Source organism: Phyllobates terribilis, unplaced genomic scaffold (genome assembly GCF_046119375.1).
Source record: "Phyllobates terribilis strain yellow unplaced genomic scaffold, ASM4611937v1 Scaffold_47__1_contigs__length_9908305, whole genome shotgun sequence".
In the NCBI taxonomy this organism is placed as follows: domain Eukaryota; kingdom Metazoa; phylum Chordata; class Amphibia; order Anura; family Dendrobatidae; genus Phyllobates; species Phyllobates terribilis.
In genome coordinates this window covers 6,604,400-6,626,119 of record NW_027362807.1, presented here as the reverse complement: position 1 = coordinate 6,626,119, position 21,720 = coordinate 6,604,400, and the positions used below count along the sequence as shown (strand labels likewise).

Genomic DNA, 21,720 nt, shown 5'->3' with positions numbered 1-21,720 from the left:
ACAGTGAAAAGTAAAAAAAAAATGAAAAAAGTATAAAAGTTCAAATCATCCCAGTTTTCCCCCCATTAAAAATTAAGAAATATAAAACATTTAAAAAATACACATATTTGGTATCGCTGCGTTTGTAAAAGTCAGATCCATCAAAATATAAAATAAATTAATCCATTTAGTAAACGGCGTAACTAGAAAATTACATAAAATGCCAGAATTACAGATTTTCAGTCGTTGCAACAAGAAAAAAATATAAAATAACAGACAATCAAAACATTGTATATACCCCAAAATGATATCAATATAACCATCAGTTTGTGGTGCAAAAAACAGCCCTCACGCAGCCCCATTCCCGAAAAATGAAAACGCCGCGGCTTTCGGATCTCGGAAAGTGGCGACACAAGCAAATTAATTATTTTTTTTTACAAATTTCAGAATTTTTTTTTCATCACTTAAATATAAATCCTATAAATCGTCACTTAAGTAGAACAGATGAAGCTTTACTACCTCCTGCTCCAGCTCCAGCACTTCACCGCTGCCGCTGATCTTTAGTCACTGGCTTCAAGGGTGACATCATGACTGCAGCTCTGCAGCCAATCACTTGGCTCAGTGGCCCACGCTGACAGAGCTTCTAAGCTCAGTGATTGGCTGCAGCAATGATGTATGCTGAAGTTGAGCCATCACCCCTGCAGCCAGTCACAATAGAGCACAGGAAGCGCTGAAGATCCAGAGCTGGAGCAGCAGGAGAAAGTAAAGCTCTGTGTGTTTTCTCTACCACTGGGAACCTCCTATATATTACATAAAAACATTCCTGAAAACCCCTTTAATCTGACTTTATAGAAAAAGTCTATATCCGGCTACTGTCCTCCCCTCATGAATCACAAAATATGCCAAGTGTGAACAACTCCTGTCCCCAAATGAGGACTTGCAGGCAATCAGTTGATAGTCGGGGGTCTGGCAGTGACCACCCTCAGCAATCAGCTGTGTTTTGCTGGACGTAGTGGCCTCTCCAGGACACATGTGGTATTACATGGTTCGCTTTCAAAATAATATGTAATATGTAATACATGATATCTTGAAGTCTTCCAGAAGAAGATATTGGCAGACAGGTAATGACTTATTACCTATCAGCCATTGTCTCCTTTATCACTCGCTAGTTCTTATACACATTTGGATGATTTCACATCTTCATTGGAAGCCGTATTAGGGACCTCCATCGCAGATTTTATCATACAGGACGAGTTCTCAGCCATCAGCTATTTGGCCATTGTTCACATGACGTAAGCCTATATTATATACAGCGATATGCAGCAGGATACACGAGATCCAGGGAAATATCCAATCGCCAGAAATGGGGTCAGGAATGGTATGTGTGGCCTTCTCATCCCCCAATCCTGGTATGTATGGCCTTCTCATCCCCCAATCCTGGTATGTGTGGCTCCATCACTGCACACACAAAAAATAAACACTTATACTCCCCTTCCTTCCTCACCTCTGCTCCAGAGCTGCTGTGTTCTGTCTGCAGCAGCTCATGTTGGTATCTGAGCAGCGCGCGCTCTCAGTTGCCGAGGTGAGCTGCTGCTGCTGCCGGCATATTCACTCCTCTCCACACCGGGACTATGAGCGTTGACAAGCGTGAATATGCATTCTCTTTAGTAGCGGGCACTGTAAGCAGGAGCCACGGCTCAGCGCTCCTCCGTGCCCGCTACTAAAGAGAATGAATATTCCCTCTTCTCCACGCCCATGGAAGTGGAGAAGAGGGAATATTCATGTCCCTTTGGCAGCGGGCACACGTGGTAGCTACAGCAGCCGCTACTGCGTGTACCCGCTCCTCCACCGCCGCAGCCTGCCACCCCCCCCCCCAATACTCACCTATCCTCCTCGCTCCCCCGAGGCTCACGGGCCCCATAGCAGTGGTGTGGCCTGCCACCATTGGCGGTACGTCACTGATTATGGCTTACAGCCAATGAAATCACAAAAGTCATTATCTCAGTAAATTAGAATACTTTATAACATCAGCCTGAAAAATGTTTTTAAAATCCGAAATGTTGGCCTACTGAAATGTATGTTTAGTAAATGCACTCAATACTTGGTCAGGGCTCCTTTTGCATCAATTACTGCATCAATGCGGCGTGGCATGGAGGCGATCAGACTGTGGCACTGCTGAGGTGTTATGGAAGCCCAGGTGGCTTTGATAGCAGCCTTCAGCTCGTCTGCTTTGTTGGGTTTGGTGTCTCTTATCTTCATCTTGACAATACCCCATAGATTCTCTATAATAGATTCTCTATGGGGTTAAGGTCATTTGAGTTTGCTGACCAATTAAGCACAGTGATACTGTTGTGTGTAAACCAGGTATTGGTACTTTTGGCAGTGTGGACAGGTGCCAAGTCCTGCTGGAGAATGAAATTTCCATCTCCAAAAAGCTTCTCGGCAGAGGGAAGCATGAAGTGCTGTAAAATTTCCTGGTAGACGGCTGCGCTGACTTAGGTGTTGATAAAACACAGTGCACCTCCACCAGCAGATGACATGGCTCTCCAAGCCATCACTAATTGTGGAAACTTCACACTAGACCTCCAGCAGCTTGGATTGTGGCCTCTCCACTCTTCCTCCAGACTCTGGGACCTTGATTTCCAAAGGAAAATTGGAACTCTGGGACCTTGTGGAGTGTGTCAATGACTGCCTTCTTGGCATTTGTCAAGTCAGCAGTCTTCCCCATGATTGTGGAGCCTACTGAAACAGACTATGTGACATTTTTAAACACTTAGGAAGCCGTTGCAGGTGTTTTTTGTTCATTATTCTAATTTACTGAGATAATAACTTTAGTGTTTTCATTGGCTGTAAGCCATAATCCTCTACATTAACAGAAATAAACACTAGAAATATATCACTCTGTCTGTAATGACTCTATATAATATATGAGTTTCACTTTTTGTATTGAAGAACTGAAATAAATTAACTTTTTGATGATATTGTAATTTAGTGAGATGCACCTGCATATGATGACTGTTGCCCCCAGTGGAATATATGCGGTGTCTATTTTGGGATATTTTAGTATACTCATGATGATACTATAGATAGCCATTATACCTGGAATGGCCCTTTCCTTGCGTGCCTTGCTTTTTTTCGCTTACATGTCTAACAATCACATATGTGTTGTGTCCCTTCCCCCATCATCCTATTCTTCTATTGCTGAATAAATATGATAGATTTTATACTCCCTGGACTCCTTTGATGGTCTTTTACCCTGCGGGGTTTTCTTTCATATATGGACTCGCTGTGTGGTGGTGATGGTAGAGGACATTGTGTAGCAGGATCATTTTGGCCTTGTATAGTAGTAATTTTGGGAATATTGGTCTTTGTATAGTGTATTTTAGATTAGTAACAGTGGTATACTGTAATTATATATGTATAAATCCTCTTTTAAGTGGCAGGGAGGTTATATGGGGAAACATGTACTTTGGGGCTGGGGTCCCTGATCTCTTAGGACCCCAGCAACGCTCCTGCACTGGGGAAAAGCAGGGTCTGGAGACCACTTTAATATGATCATTTTACGGATATGACGCCAAAGAAACTAATGAAGTGCTTTGCAAAGTGCCATAATTTTCACAATTCTGAAAATAAATTGTAAGTTTAGTTCCACTATAAGTGATGTTAATTCTCTTATGAGAGCTAACCTTCTGAGACAATGTATCAATGCGGTGTGTGAATTGTCACATTAAGCTTTGCTACATCTATACATAGTGAAGTTCAGGATGAAAATGCTGCAGGTCCCATCTCTGCTACAGAACGATCCCATGGAAATAAAGCTGATCATTTTATCAGATGGGATCATTAGAACTTACCTGGTTGGATCCTTTGTTTCTGGTGGTTTCTTTCCCAGGTCGTCATTAAGGCCCTTTACAATAAGCTCCAAAAACTCATCGGACTTTCTGAATCTTTCAAGCGTTTTCTCCATCACAGAAAGGACAGAAAGGAGGCGCTTATCCTGGCAGAAGAGAATCAGAGATATATAGTTCTACATCTTCCAGATGTTTGGATTTATCTACAGACTAATGATTAATCTCGCATGAAGAATGATAATATTATCAGAGATCACAATTTTGGGGTAAAATTATTCAATTTTAAATATATATATATATATATATATATATATATATATATAGCAATTACATTATTCTGACAAGAGCAATTTTTTGTTTTTTTCCTCCCTTTTTCCCAAAAAATCTAACTTTGTTTTTTCATTAACACAGACGGAGGGCTTGTGTTTTGTGGGACTAGTTGTTCTTTGGAATGACAACATTCAATTTAGCACATAAAGTATTGAAAAATGGGGAAAAAAATCAAAGTAAGGTTATTATTTTTGTTTTCGTTACAGCATTGACCCGACGTGTAATAGATTTATATGTAATGAAAGATTGTACTTATGTCAATGCAGCAGAAACAAATATTGTTTTACGCTTTTTCTTTTTTATAGTTTCCAGAAAACCGCAGAACCTTCAGCAGAAAATGACATGAATGAGACCATCTGCCCGGCTTGTACCGGATCCGGGGGTGTTACGTACAAGGCGAAGCTCCCAGAATAAGGATTTGCTTCATTTTGGTGCAGAGTTTCTAGTAGTTTCTGGTTACTACTGTTACAGGCAGATGCCGTCTGCATAATACAGCCAGCACCGCCTCAACCCCCTCCATGCATGTGGACCCCGACACAAACACTCCGGTACATCCTTTTATGCTAAGACATTAGTAATTCTACAATTATCACACACAACTTATATACAGAAACCGCCCAACCGTCCCCGATCCAATGGGACTGTCCGGCTGTCGCTGGAGGTCGGGGCTACGTCCTGACGAGCTGTGTTCTGTCAGGACAGTCTGTGTAGAACAAGAACGTCTCAGGTCGTGCTGCTGTGATCGCTCCTGGAGAGGGGCAGCATCTGCTCCGCACGCCTCATACACGCCCGGCTCCGCTCCGTACACCTCATACACACCCGGCTCCGCTCCGTACACCTCGTACACACACGGCTCCGCTCCGTACGCCGCGTACACGCCCGGCTCCGCTCCGCACGCCTCGTACACGCGCTGCTCCGCTCCGCACGCCTCGTACACACCAGGCTCCGCTCCACACGCCTCGTACACAGGCGGCTCTGGTACATCCACACTGTAAACCCCTCCTGACCCCACACATAAACTTCACCTCATCCAGCACCATGACAACCAGCACAGCAGAGTCCTGCATCCACTGAGGCCCCTGATCATGTGACCCCTGACTCCTCCCCTCCTGTGACCTCATCACAGCTCCTGTGCGCACAGAGCTGCCATATATGTGGTGGCGGCTCTGCAGGTGGAGGTATGTGGAGACCCCATTACTGGGCGCATTAACCCCTTCAGCACGGAGACTCTTTTGGGGTCTCTGTGTGGTGTGAACACTTGCACAGGTGTAGCTAGGTGTTCAGCTCCGGGGGGCGCAGTATCTGAGTGGTCCCTTACTGGTAACCCCTGATCACACTATGCTGGTGCAGCCTATTACTGGACATGACCGCGCTGTAACTGAAAGAAAAATCTCCACAAAGTCCCTCACTATTCCCGCCATACAGTGACATCTAGTGGTAGATACCGGTCCTGCAGGACTTATAGACTATACAGCACAGTTACAGATAATCACAGCTGACGTTCTTTCTGATGGACTCGTTCACTTTTCCATCTTTCTCAGAAAGACATTGTGACTTCTCCCGCCAGGACTCGTCTGCGGAGATTACAGCACAGACACATCTGACTCCTCACCACCGTCCCCATCTATTCCCAACCTGAACAATCTCCGCATCCTACTCGCCTCTCCCCTGCTCCCCTGCAGGGCATCGTCGTCTTCTGAAGACTGTAGCTGACTTCAGTGTCCAAGCAACGGGGGTGAACGACATCACTGCGATGCGCCCAGTCACATGCACGCCACCGTCACTGCTGGCCCTTGATTGGCCGGCAGCGTGTATTGTGGCACATGGACCCGGCAAGTTTGTGCTCTGTAATACCCTCCGGTGTCATTGTATTGAAGACACTGTGTCTGTGAATTCGCACACTCAATATCTTCAATAAAGCGGCGCCGTAATGCGGCATGCACATGCGCTGACTCTGGAAACAAATAGTGCAGGCTTCGGACAGAAGGACACAATCACCATTATATATATGTTACCAGTCTTATATACACATGTATACAGCCGTTTCCTTTATTCATATGCACACACCAGTGCTACAAGCGTTTCTCACTAAATTAGAATATCATCAAAAAGTTAGTTTATTTCAGTTCTTCAATACAAAAAGTGAAACTCCTATATTATATAGAGTCATTACACACAGAGTGATCTATTATATAGAGTCATTACACACAGAGTGATCTATTATATAGAGTCATTACACAGAGGGATCTATTATATAGAGTCATTACACACAGAGGGGTCTATTATATAGAGTCATTACATACAGAGGGATCTATTATATAGAGTCATTACACACAGCGATCTATTATATAGAGTCATTACACACAGGGATCTATTATATAGAGTCATTACACACAGAGAGATCTATTATATAGAGTCATTACACACCGAGGGGTCTATTATATAGAGTCATTACACACCGAGGGATCTATTATATAGAGTCATTACACACAGAGGGATCTATTATATAGAGGCATTCCAGACAGAGAGATCTATTATATAGAGTCATTACACACACAGGGATCTATTATATAGAGTCATTACACACAGAGGGATCTATTATATAGAGTCATTACACACAGAGGGATCTATTATATAGAGTCATTACACACAGAGGGATCTATTATATAGAGTCATTACACACAGAGGGATCTATTATATAAAGTCATTACACACAGGGATCTATTATATAGAGTCATTACACACAGGGATCTATTATATAGAGTCATTACACACAGAGGGATCTATTATAGAGCCTCATTACACACAGAGGGATCTATTATATAGAGTCATTACACACAGAGGGATTTATTATATAGAGTCATTACACACAGTGATCTATTATATAGAGTCATTACACACAGAGGGATCTATTATATAGAGTCATTACACAGAGAGATCTATTATATAGAGTCATTACACACAGAGAGATCTATTATATAGAGTCATTACACACCGAGGGGTCTATTATATAGAGTCATTACACACAGAGGGATCTAATATATAGAGTCATTACACACAGAGGGATCTATTATATAGAGTCATTACAGCCAGAGAGATCTATTATATAGAGTCATTACACACAGAGGGATATATTATATAGAGTCATTACACACAGAGGGATCTATTATATAGAGTCATTACACACAGGGATCTATTATATAGAGTCATTACACACAGAGGGATCTATTATATAGAGTCATTACACACAGAGGGATCTATTATATAGAGTCATTACACACAGAGGGATCTATTATATAGAGTCATTACAGACAGAGAGATCTATTATATAGAGTCATTACACACAGAGGGATCTGTTAGATAGAGTCATTACACACAGAGGGATCTATTATATAGAGTCATTACACACAGAGGGATCTATTAGATAGAGTCATTACACACAGAGGGATCTATTATATAGAGTCATTACACACAGAGGGATCTATTATATAAAGTCATTACACACAGGGATCTATTATATAGAGTCATTACACACAGAGGGATCTATTATATAGAGTCATTACACACAGAGGGATCTATTATAGAGCCTCATTACACACAGAGGGATCTATTATATAGAGTCATTACACACAGAGGGATTTATTATATAGTCATTACACACAGAGTGATCTATTATATAGAGTCATTACACACAGAGGGATCTATTATATAGAGTCATTACACAGAGAGATCTATTATATAGAGTCATTACACACCGAGGGGTCTATTATATAGAGTCATTACACACAGAGGGATCTATTATATAGAGTCATTACACACAGAGGGATCTATTATATAGAGTCATTACAGACAGAGAGATCTATTATATAGAGTCATTACACACAGAGGGATCTATTATATAGAGTCATTACACACAGAGGGATCTATTATATAGAGTCATTACACACAGAGGGATCTATTATATAGAGTCATTACACACAGAGGGATCTATTATATAGAGTCATTACAGACAGAGAGATCTATTATACACTGTCTATTTGCATGGTAAATTACATAGCCAAACTAAATTGGGAGGCACTAATTTACTGCATATATATTTCCAAGTGACTTTATATTTGCATAATTTCTTAAAGGGGTCTAGTGATAAAATGTCTTTATTGTAAATTTTTATTTCCATCCACCAAAGAACTGGCTACAAACTCCCAATTTACTTTGGCTATGTAATTTACGATGCAAATAGACAGCGTGTCTGAAACTGTTAACACATCAGGATGACAATCTGAGTGTCAGATATTAAAAGTAAAACACCCCTGTAGTTTGTGTGCGAAATAGCCATAGTAATAATAATAAAAAAAAAATCTTATTCCTATCAGGATTTGAAATCTAACACTGCAGCTTTAGAGACTGGTGCCTTACTATTGCGCTATCCAGTCAAGTGATACTAACTGATACCTTTTCTTGTCTTATGAGATCAACCATGAAAATACTCAGGATGACTAAAAGTCATTATGATTCTGAAGTTTGAAGTAAGTCACACGTCAGACTCACACATCAAAATTAAATATCATTTGAATTTGGCTTGCTTTCAGTCTGTGCATAAGTCCCAATGAGTTTTAGACAAGTGTGCACTGAAAATAATGTAACCAAATAGAACTCCTATATTTTTACAGCTGAGTTTATAGTTCAGTGGTTAGTGCACTGGCTTTGGGACACAGAATTTTGGGGTCAAGTCCCAACAGCGAACAGTTAATTTTTTTTTATTATTATTATTACAGTTGTCAAAGTCACTTGTCAGAATCACTCGTCAAAATCACTTGTCAGAATCACTCGTCAAAATCACTTGTCAGAATCACTCATCAAAATCACTTGTCAGAATCACTCGTCAAAATCACTTGTCAGAATCACTCATCAAAATCACTTGTCAGAATCACTCGTCAAAATCACTTGTCAGAATCATTTGTCAAAATCACTTGTCAGAATCACTCATCAAAATCACTTGTCAGAATCACTCATCAAAATCACTTGTCAGAATCACTCATCAAAATCACTTGTCAGAATCATTTGTCAGAATCACTCGTCAAAATCACTTGTCAGAATCACTCATCAAAATCACTTGTCAGAATCACTCGTCAAAATCACTTGTCAGAATCATTTGTCAAAATCACTTGTCAGAATCACTCGTCAAAATCACTTGTCAGAATCACTCGTCAAAATCACTTGTCAGAATCACTCATCAAAATCACTTGTTAGAATCACTCGTCAAAATCACTTGTCAGAATCATTTGTCAAAATCACTTGTCAGAATCACTCGTCAAAATCACTTGTCAGAATCACTCGTCAAAATCACTTGTCAGAATCACTCGTTAAAATCACTTGTCAGAATCACTCATCAAAATCACTTGTCAGAATCACTCATCAAAATCACTTGTCATGTTGGAACGTTCAAGTACGTCCCATGCGCAGCTTCCGGGCTGATGAGTTCAAATTTGCCTCCAGTATTTGCTGATAACGTGCTGCATTCATCTTTCCTTCAACTTTTACCAAGTTTCCTGTGCCTTTGTAGCTCGCACAATCCCAAAACATAAGCGATCCACCTCCGTGCTTTACAGTAGGAATGGTGTTCCTTTCATCATAGGCCTTGTTGACCTCTATCTAAATGTAATGTTTATGGTTGTGGCCAAAAAGTTCAATTTTGGTCTCATCACTCCAAATTACCTTGTTCCAGAAGTTTTGAGGCTTGTCTCTGTGCTGTTTGGCGTATTGTAGGCGAGATGCTTTGTGGCATTTGCGCAGTAATGGCTTTCTTCTGGCGACCATGCACCCATTTTTCTTTAATTGCCTCCTTATTGTGCATCTTGAAACAGCCACCCCGCTAGTTTTCATAGAGTCATGAATTACAGCTGATGTTATTTGTGGGTGTTTCTTTGAATCCCAAACAATTTTCCTGGCAGTTGTGGCTGAAATATTTGTTGGTCTACCTGACCATGGTTTGGTTTTTACAGAGCCCCTTATTTTCCATTTGTTATTCATAGTTTGAATGCTGCTGACTGGCATTATCAATTCCTTGGCTATTTTTTTTTGTATCCCTTTCTTGTGTTATATAGTTCAACTACCTTTTCTCGTAGATCCGTTGACAATTCTTTTCACTCACAATCCAGAAACGTCAGTGGCTGGATGAAAGATGCAAGAGTCTGTCTGGATCCCAGAAACTCACTCAGCTTTTATGCACACACACTGATTACAAGCACACAGGTTACAGGTGAGGATGTTACCTTTAGTTGCCATTCAAACCCATTTGTGTCAAATTCTGTGCATGTTATCAGGCCAAAATCACCAGGGTATGTGAACTTTTGATCAGGGTTATTTGGATGTTTTGGGTTGTCATAAAGATTTAAATGAGACGCGAATTAGCGTTATGGAAGATGAGTCTATGAGAAACATATTCAGCTACAGACTCCAAGGAAGAAACTGCTTGTTGTCTGTGGTCTAAAATATATAGGTTTTATTACTAGATGTAAAGAAGAAAACTAGATACTGTAAAATAATATATCTCCTCATATGTTTCCCTTATTATCTCCAGTAATTGTATTATCACACAGGATTTTTATAATGTTACATCGTCTCATCTTCTTCTCATTCAGGTCTCTACAATATCGGACCCTCTCAGTGAATATCTTCTATATAAGAGAATTTTCCTGATTTACCCATCAAGGATGGATATGGACAGAGACAAGATGGCGGAGAGGATATTACACCTCACCCTAGAGATCCTCTTCCGGCTTACTGGAGAGGTGAGAGATTCTGATGACGTCACATTACATCATTCTTATCTATGGGAATAACAGATGGACAGAACTGGAGAGGTGAGGACTCTGGAAATGTCTGGAGTGAGATTTATTAATGTGTCTCTCCATTACCAGGATTATACAGTAGTGAAGAAGACCCCTAGTGAGCGCTGTCAGGCACCTGTGTCTGAGGGATGGGGAAGACCCCTGAGCCCAATCACGGGGCCTCCACCTCACCCCCTGATACATGATGACATCAATGACCAGAAGATCCTAGAACTCACCTACAAGATGATTGAGCTGCTGACTGGAGAGGTGACACTGCTGGGAATGCTGGGACATTATACAGTAGTGCTATGGAGGGATCGGGGGGATGACGGTATCATTATATGTGTCAGGTTCCTATAAGGTGTCAGGATGTCGCCGTCTATTTCTCCATGGAGGAGTGGGAGTATTTAGAAGGACACAAAGATCTGTACAAGGACGTCATGATGGAGGTTCCCCAGCCCCTCACATCACCAGGTAATAGACAGGACTAAATACACACGGCCTATAATTATCTGTATGTAAAGAATGAATTCAGTCCCTGTATGTGTTTCCTCCAGATCGATCCAGTAAGAGGACAACACCAGAGAGATGTCCCCGTCCTTTTCTTCCACATGACTGTAAACAAGAAGATCCCAATGTTCCTCAGGATCATCAGGTAGATGGAGAGAAGGTGTCATGAGATCTCCCCTATGATGTGTAGACGGCTGTGAAGGTCTTGTGCTCAGTCTTGTTTTATCCACCAGTATTATATGTTTTATACTTGTGTAATGAGGACGGTGGAGATGGCAGGATTAGAGCTGATCATAGATGTGACTTCTTATCTGTTTGTGACTTTTACAATATTTGTTTCAGGGTGAAGATCTGACCCATATTAATACTACAGAGACATATGTAAGGGGTGATGAGCGGTGTAAAGAGGGGATTCCTACATATGACCACCCAGGTGAGTAGTAACCACTAAATGTAGAAAAGTCACAGATTCTTCTCAGTCACCGGCTGTGGCTGCTTTATAGGTCGTGTGATCACCATTTTTCCATTAAAGTACAACATTCTCTTCCACCGAAAACTGTTCAAATGACTTTGTGAATTATGAAAGCCCTTTTCTATAGAACTTACAACCTGGAGGATCCACCTCCCCCCTGGGATTAGGAGATGCTGACCTTTAACTGCCCAGATCTGTAAATCCATTCACTGCTCTGACAAATTATTATATATCTCCAAAACTTATATTTCCAAATTTCACAGACTAATCCAATTGGAGTAAATGGTAAAAATTAACTTTTATTTTTTCACGATTAAAACTAGAAATATAGTAGCAAAATGTAAAAATTATTGACTCAATGGTCCCAGAACTGAAAGTCAGCTAGGATATTAGTAGTAAAGAGTTTGTCACTCAAGATTATTGCAATATATATCAATTATGTTTGTTTAATCAGGATAATAGATCTTCCTACCGTTTCTATCTAACAGAACAATTTATTCAGGAGAACTGTGAATAAATTCACTGTGGTAAGCTTTAAAATTCATGAAGCCGACACATTGGCAGTTTCTCTTATCTTGTGCTTATAGCAGCAGTTATAGGATATTGAGAGATTCTCTTGCTTTATCCCTAATCTTTTCAGCAATCATATAGTACAATACACTGTCTCCTAGATAATGCCAATCATTAGAGCCTGTTAGCTGAACTTCTCATATTATAGCATTAGCGATGAGGATGAAGCTATCGTGATGGACGTCCATAGCTGCTGCTACTGTGGGGAAAATAAGTATTTGATACACTGCTGATTTTGCAAGTTTATCGTAGGTACACTTCACCTGTGAGAGACAGAATCTTAAAAAAAAATCCAGAAAATCACATTGTATGATTTTTAAATAATTAAACTGTATTTTATTGCATTAAATAAGTATTTGATCACCTACCAACCAGCAAGAATTCTGTTCTCTCACAGACCTGTTAGTTTTTCTTTAAGAAGCCCTCCTACTCTGCACTCATTACCTGTATTAATTGCACCTGTTTGAACTCGTTACCTGTATAAAAGACACCTGTCCACACACTCAATCAATCAATCACACTCCAATCTCTCCCCCATGGCCAAGACCAAAGAGATGTCTAAGGACACCTGTAGACCTGCACAAGGCTGGGATTGGCTACAGGACAATAGGCAAGCAGCTTGGTGAGTAGTGATGAGCGAATTTATTCGAAATCCAATCTTACAACCTAAGGTTATGTGCCCTCAATGCAGAAACGAAGCGGAAAATTTCCGCTTCATTTCTGCATCTCCTTGCCAGAAAAAACGCGTGCGGAATCTAACACTTGTTTTTGGCGCGTTTTTGACATGCGGAATTGCCATGCGTTTTTCTAATGCATTGAGTAGGCAATTCCGCATGCATAAACGCAAAAATAATGGAGATGCTGCGGATTTTCCCGCACATAAAATCCCCTGCGGAAAATTAAGCAGCATAGGCACAGAACATGCGGATTGTCATTGGGGACCATGGGGCACGTATTACCAAGCGTTTTTCAAGCGTTTCCACAGCAAAAACGCTTGAAAAACGCATTGTGGGCACGCAGCCTCAATTTGATACGAATATGGCACATTCGGATTCATGATCGGAAATGCAAGCAAAATTTCTTAAAATTGGAAAAAATCGGCAAAGTTCGGGGAATAAATGCGGGAACGTGATTGCGGGGCAACTACAGCGTTTTGAACAGTTTGGCTAGCATAGTGCTTGTTTATGATGAGCGGGGGGATGTGGCAGATGAGTGGGGTGATAGATCAGTGGTGCGCTTGTAATTTTTTTATTTATTTATTTTGTCCTGTAGCCGGTAACTTTAAGTCAGGAATGCGTGGCTAGCCAGTCAGAGCGCAGGAAGCATCCACAGTGTCCAGATACAAGGGCTTCTGCAATTGGCTGCTGAAATCACATTTCCTCTCGATATAAAAACCGGCCATGTTCCCTCAGCGCCATTTTATCCATGTTACTGAAGGACACAGACGCTGCTGAGTGTGCGCCCTTGTACTGAAAGATATTAGCTAGATACATGGGTTCTTGTTTGGAAGTCAGATAGTGTAACATAGTAACGTAGATTGGATAAAGACCTAGGTCCATCAAGTTCAACCTTTCTCCCCCAATTGTACTCCCCATACCAACACTACACTAACTTACTGGAACTAGGCCTCACAAATGGATTACCATTTTTATTATTACTGCACTATTACAATTACAAATAACCATAAATAATTTTTAATTAGTTTTATTTTTTGTATTACTGTTATTGTATTACTAAAATCCCTGTACCTAAATCTTTTGATCCAGAAGAAGGCAAAAAACCAAGGATACATTCAGCCAATTTGCATCATGGGGAAAAATTCCTTCTTGACCCCGAGAAAGGCGATCAGTACAGGAACCCTGGATCAAATGTACTACTATAGGTGTAACATTTTGTCTAATTTAACTCTAGGACACCATATTACCTGTAGCGAGGAAATCATCCAGCCCTTTTTTGAAAGCTGTTATAGTGTCGGCCATTACTACCTCCTGTAGTAGGGCATTCCACAGTCCGACTGCTCTGACTGTAAAGAACCCTTTACTGTTTAGGTGCCGGAATCGCCTTTCTTCCACCAGTAATGATTGCCCCCTGGTCCTTAGTCTTTGGAAGGAATAAGTCATGTGCTAGACCTTTGTACTGACCACACATATATTTATACATGTCAGTGAGATCCGTCGTTTTTCTAAGCTAAACAAGCTCAACTTTTCCAACCTCTCATCATATGAGAAGCCTACATCCCTTGTAATAATCTAGTTGCCACCTTTGAACTGACTCTAACTTCTGAATATCCATTTTGAAATGTGGAGCCCAAAACTGGATTCCATATTCCAGATGTGGCCTCACCAGTGATTTATAAAGGGGTAACACGTTGGGATCGCAGGATTTTATTTCTCTTTTTATACACCCTAAAATGTTGTTTGCTTTTGTGGCAGCTGCTTGACATTGAGTACTTGTAACCAGAATACCCAAATCCTTCTCCTGTTCTGTAGTCCTGAGTATACTCCCATTTAATGTATATGTAGCCATAGGATTACTCCATCCTGTGTGCATTACACTACATTTATCTACATTAAACCTCATCTGCCAAGTGTTTGACCATTCAGTCATCTTATCCAGATCGTTCTGCAATATCGTAATGTCAAGATCAGATTTCAATATCCTACATAGTTTGATATCGTCAGCAAAAACTGACGTTTTACTCACAATCCCATCCCCCAGGTCATTAATAGAGGTTAAAGAGAATTGGTCCTAGCACAGATCCCTGCGGCACCCCACTGCTGACTATGTCCCATTTAGAGAATGTGCCATTTATGACAACCCTTTGTTTCCTATCATTTAGCCAATTCCTTACCCATCTAAGTCCTTTCTTCTGTAGCTTCAGTATAAGGCTGTTATGTGATACAGTATCGAATGCCTTTGCAAAGTCCAAAGTATTTCCTTAAACATGCCCCATTTACGTTTGGTATCTATCCCCAGTTACCATGACATGGTCCCAGTCTACACAGTTAAGCTCTTCCCTTAATTTGTTGAAATCAGCTTTCCTAAAGTTTCAGGTTTTTGCATTTCCTTTTTGAAATGTTTTATTGAATATTACATTGAAACTTATCATATTATGGTCGCTGTTTCCCAAATGCTCCCGGACCTCTAGATCTGAAATTGTATCTGGTCTATATGACAGCACCAGATCCAGCAGATTACCTCCCCTGGTTGGTTCATCTACCAGCTGAGAGAGGTCATTGTCCTGAACTGTGGATAAGAATTTGTAGCTTTTAGCACAACTGGAAGATTCTGTGTCCCATTGAAAATCTGGATAGTTAAAATCCCCCATAATAAGGACCCTATTATTATTTGCTGCATTTTTAATTTGTTCCATCATTTTGTCCTCTACCAGTTCAGCTATATTAGGAGGCTTGTAACAAACTCCTCTTAGCAGCTTTCCATTATGACCATCCCCATGTATATTTACCCAAACTGACTCTACATTGTCGCAGCTTCTCCCAATGTTATCATTGAACACGTTTTAAGTTGGATCTTACGAAAATACACATCCCTCCACCTTTTTTGTCTTTCCTATCCTTTCTAAATGTAATCCCTCCATGTTTGTCACCCAGTCATGGCTTCAGTCATGGCTTTTTCCAGCCAGGTTTCCGTAATACCTACCACATCATATTTCATGACCGACATAAGAGTCTCCAGTTCAGCCATTTTGTTTGCAAGACTTCTTGCATTTGCCAGCAGACATTTAATACAATTAGCACATTTGCTACTCCTACTCAGCTCCCTACATTCCTTGCATATCCTAGCCCCACCCTAGATGCTCTATTGCCCCTGCTGTCCCACTCTCTCTGTCTAGTCCAGGGGTCTCAAACACTGTTGCCCCTCCGGCTGCTTCTTGCGGCCCGCAGGCACATAGACCCCGTAACGATCATGGCTCTCTCCAGCAGCCGCCGACATCAGCGCAGTAGTGCAGTGTATTGCCGCGCAGAGACCGGCCCTCTGCACAGCAATACCAGTATCAGCCGCCGGCCTATCAGAGGCCAGCAGCTGACATCTGCGCATGGCAGTGACGTCATACGCTACTGCGCTGGGACGCAGATGTCAGCTGCTGGCGTCTGATAGGCCGGCGGCTGATACTGGTATTGCTGTGCAGAGAGCCGGTCTCTGCGCGGCAATACACTGCATTACAGCGCTGATGTCGGCGGCTGCTGGAGAGAGCCGCGATCATTACGGGGTCTGTGCCTGTGGGCCACAGGTGCAGAAAGGACGCCGAGGGAACGGAGGACAGGTGAGAATCTTTTTTTTTTTTTCTCTGTCATGTGAAATACAGCACAGGGGACCTGTGCTCAGTATGGGGGGGGCACTGTGCGCAGTATGGGGGGACAGGGTCCCTGTGCGCAGTATGGGGGACAGAGACCCTGTGCGCAGTATGGGGGGACGGGGACCCTGAGCTCAGTATGGGGGGACGGGGACCCTGAGCGCAGTATGGGGGGACGGGGACCCTTAGTGCAGTATGGGGGGATGGGGACCCTTAGCGCAGTATGGGGGGATGGGGACCCTTAGCGCAGTATGGGGGACGGACGGACCCTGTGCGCAGTATGGGGGACGGACGGACCCTGTGCGCAGTATGGGGGACGGACGGACCCTGTGTGCAGTATGGGGGGGACCTGGATGGGGGACATGTCTGCAAGATAAGGACCAGGATGGGGGACCATGTCTGCAATATGGGGGACCATGTCTGCAATATGGGGGACCTGGATGGGAGGACCATGTCTGCAATATGGGGGACCATGTCTGCAATATGGGGGACCTGGATGGGAGGACCATGTCTGCAATATGGGGGACCATGTCTGCAATATGGGGGACCATGTCTGCAATATGGGGGACCTGGATGGGGGACCATGTCTGCAATATAGGGGATCTGGATGGGAGACCATGTCTGCAAGGGGACCTGGATGGGAGACCATGCCTGCTATATTGGGACCACCTCTGCAATATGGGGGACCTGGATGGGAGACCACGTCTGCAATATGGGGGACCTGGATGGGAGACCACGTCTGCAATATGGGGGACCTGGATGGGAGATCACGTCTGCAATATGGGGGACCTGGATGAGAGACCATGTCTGCAATATGGGGGACCTGGATGGGAGACCATGTCTGCAATATGGGGAACCTGGATGGGAGACCATGTCTGCAATATGGGGAACCTGGATGGGAGACCATGTCTGCAAGATGAGGACCAATTCAAAAGGTGTATAAAAAATAAAATGGTATCACTAAAAATGTCACTTTGTCATGCAAATAATGCGGACCCCCCAAATTAAATGTTTTTCCGTGTGCGGCCCATATGCCCAGCTGAGTTTGAGATCCCTGGTCTAGTCTATCTATCCCCTTATAAGCACGCATACCCTCCCTCCCCCCAGATCCTAGTTTAAAAGCTCCTCCATCCGTCTGACCATTTTCCCCCCAGCATAGCTGTTCCCTCCCCATTGAGATGCGGCCCTTCCCTACAGTAGAATAAATCCTACAAAACAGAAGGAGTTTCTCAGAGTTACCAAGAAAATAAATTCACAATATCTAAACACAAGATCAATAGACCAACAAAACAATATTCACTGGACAAAAAAGTCATATAAAAATATTTTTTATTTTATAGCAATTAATGTAATAAAAATTCAAAAGGGCACAAGCATAGACAAATTAAAAAACATACAACAATACAAATAAGATAAAAATGAAGCTCAAATGAGGGAATCAGGGGGTAACGCATACAGGGGAGTATGTATGATGTATTACTTATTAGCCATAATGGGATATAGTAAAGGGAATATGTATATAATTATATAAATATAAAGTGCAAGTGATATATATCTATCAGAATTAACATATACAGGATGTGCAGATATGTCACTAAAATATTTAGTAACTAATGAATGGTTAGTCTGATGATTACATATAGTTCATAGTCCCTTTAAGTATCCCCTTTTGAACATGATTATTTCATATGATTATATATAATTCATAGTCATTTTTAATCAAAACATCACCTCTTTTTGAAAATAACATGATTCCATTACATCCAGGAGTCAATTACATTAAATTTAATTCATTCAAAAAGGTCCTTTGTACAGGAATAAATATTGAGTAAAAACTAGGGCAAAAATCTAATTGTAAAAGAGATTATTACTGAAGTCAACCAGCATCCACCTGCTCCCTGTCACCGGACTGGTGAGAAGGTCGGCCTTGGTCTCCATGAACCCAAACCCTTCTTTCCTGCACCAATGTCTAAGCTACTTGTTTATCTCCCTAAGCTCCCGATGTCTATCTAGTGACGCATGTGGCACCGACAGTATTTCTTGGAGGTCCTGGCCTTCAGCTTCTCTCCTAGTTCCCCGTAATCATTTTTAAGGACCTTCCACCTCCCTCTAACTTTGTCATTAGTACCAATGTGTACCATGACTGCTGAGTTTTGCCCAAACCCACCCAGCAATCTGTGTATCCGATCCGCTATATGTTGAACCCGAGCAACCAGCAGACAACACACTGTTCGGCATTCACGGTCTCGGCGGCAGATGACTCCGTCTGTCCGCCTATTTATAGAGTCTCCTACCACCATCTGTCTGGTCTTTGCTGCACTCCTATTACCCTCCTTCCTACAACAGTCATCTTCCTGGTTGCTAGGAGCGTCCTGCTTTAGTGATCCCAGTCCTGGGATAGCAATCCTAATATCAGCCAAACAGGCATATTTACTAGGTTGTGCCAGATCAGGACTGGGCTCCCTGGCACTTTTCCCCCTACCCCTTCTTGTAACATTTACCCAGCTACATTCTTCTCTATTCTGGTCTTCCCCACCTCCACCCGCCTCCATATCACTGGCCCTAACCAGCACAATCTCAGTGAGCTCTAAACTCCTGTCCAGGTTTCCAATGCTCCTGAGTGTCGCTAGCTGCACGTTTAGATCCGGTATCTGGGCTTCCAAATATGTAACTCGTTGACATCGAGCGCAGACTTTTTCACCCTCAAACGGCTGTTCAAAGCATGCATACATCTCACAAGACACACACCTGGTAGCATTGCCCATGGAGCACATACTATATGGTGATAAACAATACAAGTAAAAGCAGAAAAACAAATAGAAGGTTAGTAAGGAAAACACCAAACTATGCTCTGGTGTTAAACTATGTACTTTACTGCCGCCTTTGTACTTAGCTGCAGCCTCTGGGACGCTCAATCCAGCCTCTTCACGCTCGGCAGCCTCGCTTTTTGTTTTTTGACTTGTAGTGCTTGCAATCAGCCCAGCACAGGATATGGATAATTTAAGTAGAAATGTTCAAAAATATAAAATTTAACCCTTTTTTATTCAAAAATAATAATTGGTTTTATTCTTGGCAGATGACTGTACCAGGAGATCAGAGGGACAGCTGACATCTTCAATTTTCAAATCGGATGATCTTGAGATCCCACAGGATACAATTGAAGTGAATGCCATTACTCCAGATTTACCATCATCCCTTCACAGCAAAGATCTGTCATCTGATCTTTTGAAACAGGTCCTGTCTTCTGATTCATTACCGACTACTAAGGAAAATCAAAGTCACAAAATAAGCATTAAAAAACGAACTGCTCCTAAAACAAAGAAGCCATTTTCACGTTCAAAATATGGAAATAGTTTTCCCCTCCAAAAGTCTTTTCTAAAACATCAACAATTTCACACAGCGGAGAATATATTTTCTTGTTCCAAGTGTGAGAAATGTTTTAAAGAGAAATCAGACCTTGTTAGTCACCAGAGAACTCACAAAGGGGAAAAGCCATTTTCATGTTCAGAATGTGGTAAATGTTTTGTTTGGAATTCATATCTTGTTACTCACCAGAGAACTCACACAGGGGAGAAGCCGTTTTCATGTTCCGAATGTGGGAAATGTTTTAACCAGAAAGCGCATCTTCTTGGCCATCAGAAAATTCACACAGGGGAGAAGAGTTTTTCATGTTCAGAATGTGGGAAATGCTTTGTAGATAAATCAAGTCTGATCAAACATCAGAGAATTCACACAGGGGAGAAGCCTTTTTCATGTTCAGAATGTGGGAAATGTTTTACAGAGAAACCAAGTCTTACCAGACATCAGAGAACTCACACAGGGGAGAAGCGTTTTTCATGTTCAGAATGTGGGAAATGTTTTACAGAGAAATTATGTCTTATTCAACATCAGAGAACTCACACTGGTGAGAAGCCTTTTTCATGCTCAGAATGTGGGAAATCTTTTACACAGAAATCAAGTTTTGTTAGGCACCAGAGAACTCACACAGGGTAAAAGTCTTTCTCCAGTTCAGAATGTGGAAAATGTTTTGTGAATAAATCTCTTCTTAGTCACCAGAGACGTCACACAGGGTAAAAACCATTTTTATTTTCTTAATTTGAGAAATTTTTTACTTGGGGAAACAATTCTTAATAAACTTCAGAGAAGTCACACAGGGGAGAATATTTTTTAATGTTCAGAATGTTGGAATGTTTTAACTGAAAATTGTATCTTCTTAAAGGGGTTGTCCACTACTACCACAACCCCTTGTCATTCCTCATGTTTGCCTTGATTAAATAAAAGCACTAATACTCAGATCCCGTGGCCTATAAGATACATTTTTAGCAAGAAACAAATCTTGCTAATAAGTGATTGGGTGTTATAGACTGGAGGCAGCTTCCTGTGACAGAGGAGAACGCTGAGACACTGCCCTTTCTGATCACTGAGAGAACTGCTCTCTCTCCTCTAGCCCCACACTTATGTAACTGATTGGTGCAGTGCAGGAAAGGAAGGAACCGGGACCATCAGAGGTTGCCTGTCCTGAGTGAGCAGCTGAAGGACCTTCCACCCGACTAGCTCAAGGATCTTTCAGATCATGTAACATTGTTTTACATATTTTCAAAAGTTGTCAGGTTTAGTTATGAAATGAGCCATTTCTTAATGATTTTGACTTTCTGAATTAAAATTTGACAGTGAGGGGGGCATGACTTGGAAGCTGAAGAAGATTGCCCCTTGACTGCAGTGCACTGGCAGCCCGTGCCCTTATTTAGCACTGTCCCATTACCCAGGTATGATAACCAGACTGCTCCAGCCATGATATGATTATTGACAAAGCCTTAGGGTCCCGTGCCCTAAACACCTTCCAGAGACTGCTCCACGGGA

At 41.9% G+C, this 21,720-nt stretch overlaps 2 protein-coding genes across 10 annotated transcripts in view; one reads left to right on the top strand and one right to left on the bottom strand.

Moving 5' to 3' along the window:
• LOC141191559 (uncharacterized) overlaps positions 1-21,720 on the bottom strand; it is a 211,822-nt gene that overhangs the window by 65,877 nt on the left and 124,225 nt on the right. The gene's annotated exons all lie outside the window — the stretch shown is intronic.
• LOC141191581 (uncharacterized) lies at positions 11,039-21,085 on the top strand. The gene is made up of 5 exons (XM_073661511.1): positions 11,039-11,260; positions 11,344-11,467; positions 11,551-11,648; positions 11,846-11,936; positions 19,937-21,085. The coding sequence occupies exons 1-5, from the start codon at positions 11,039-11,041 to the stop codon at positions 20,851-20,853; spliced, it is 1,452 nt and encodes a 483-aa protein (XP_073517612.1). The 3' UTR covers positions 20,854-21,085.

What these genes read in the sequence shown, in the direction of transcription:
- LOC141191581 (XM_073661511.1), top strand. Translation starts at nt 11,039, where the DNA reads ATGTCTGGAGTGAGATTTATTAATGTGTCTCTCCATTACCAGGATTAT. An exon ending in TTGAGCTGCTGACTGGAGAG is followed by an intron (nt 11,261 to 11,343) that starts GTGACACTGCTG and finishes TATATGTGTCAG; the next exon opens with GTTCCTATAAGGTGTCAGGA. An exon ending in TCCTACATATGACCACCCAG is followed by an intron (nt 11,937 to 19,936) that starts GTGAGTAGTAAC and finishes TATTCTTGGCAG; the next exon opens with ATGACTGTACCAGGAGATCA.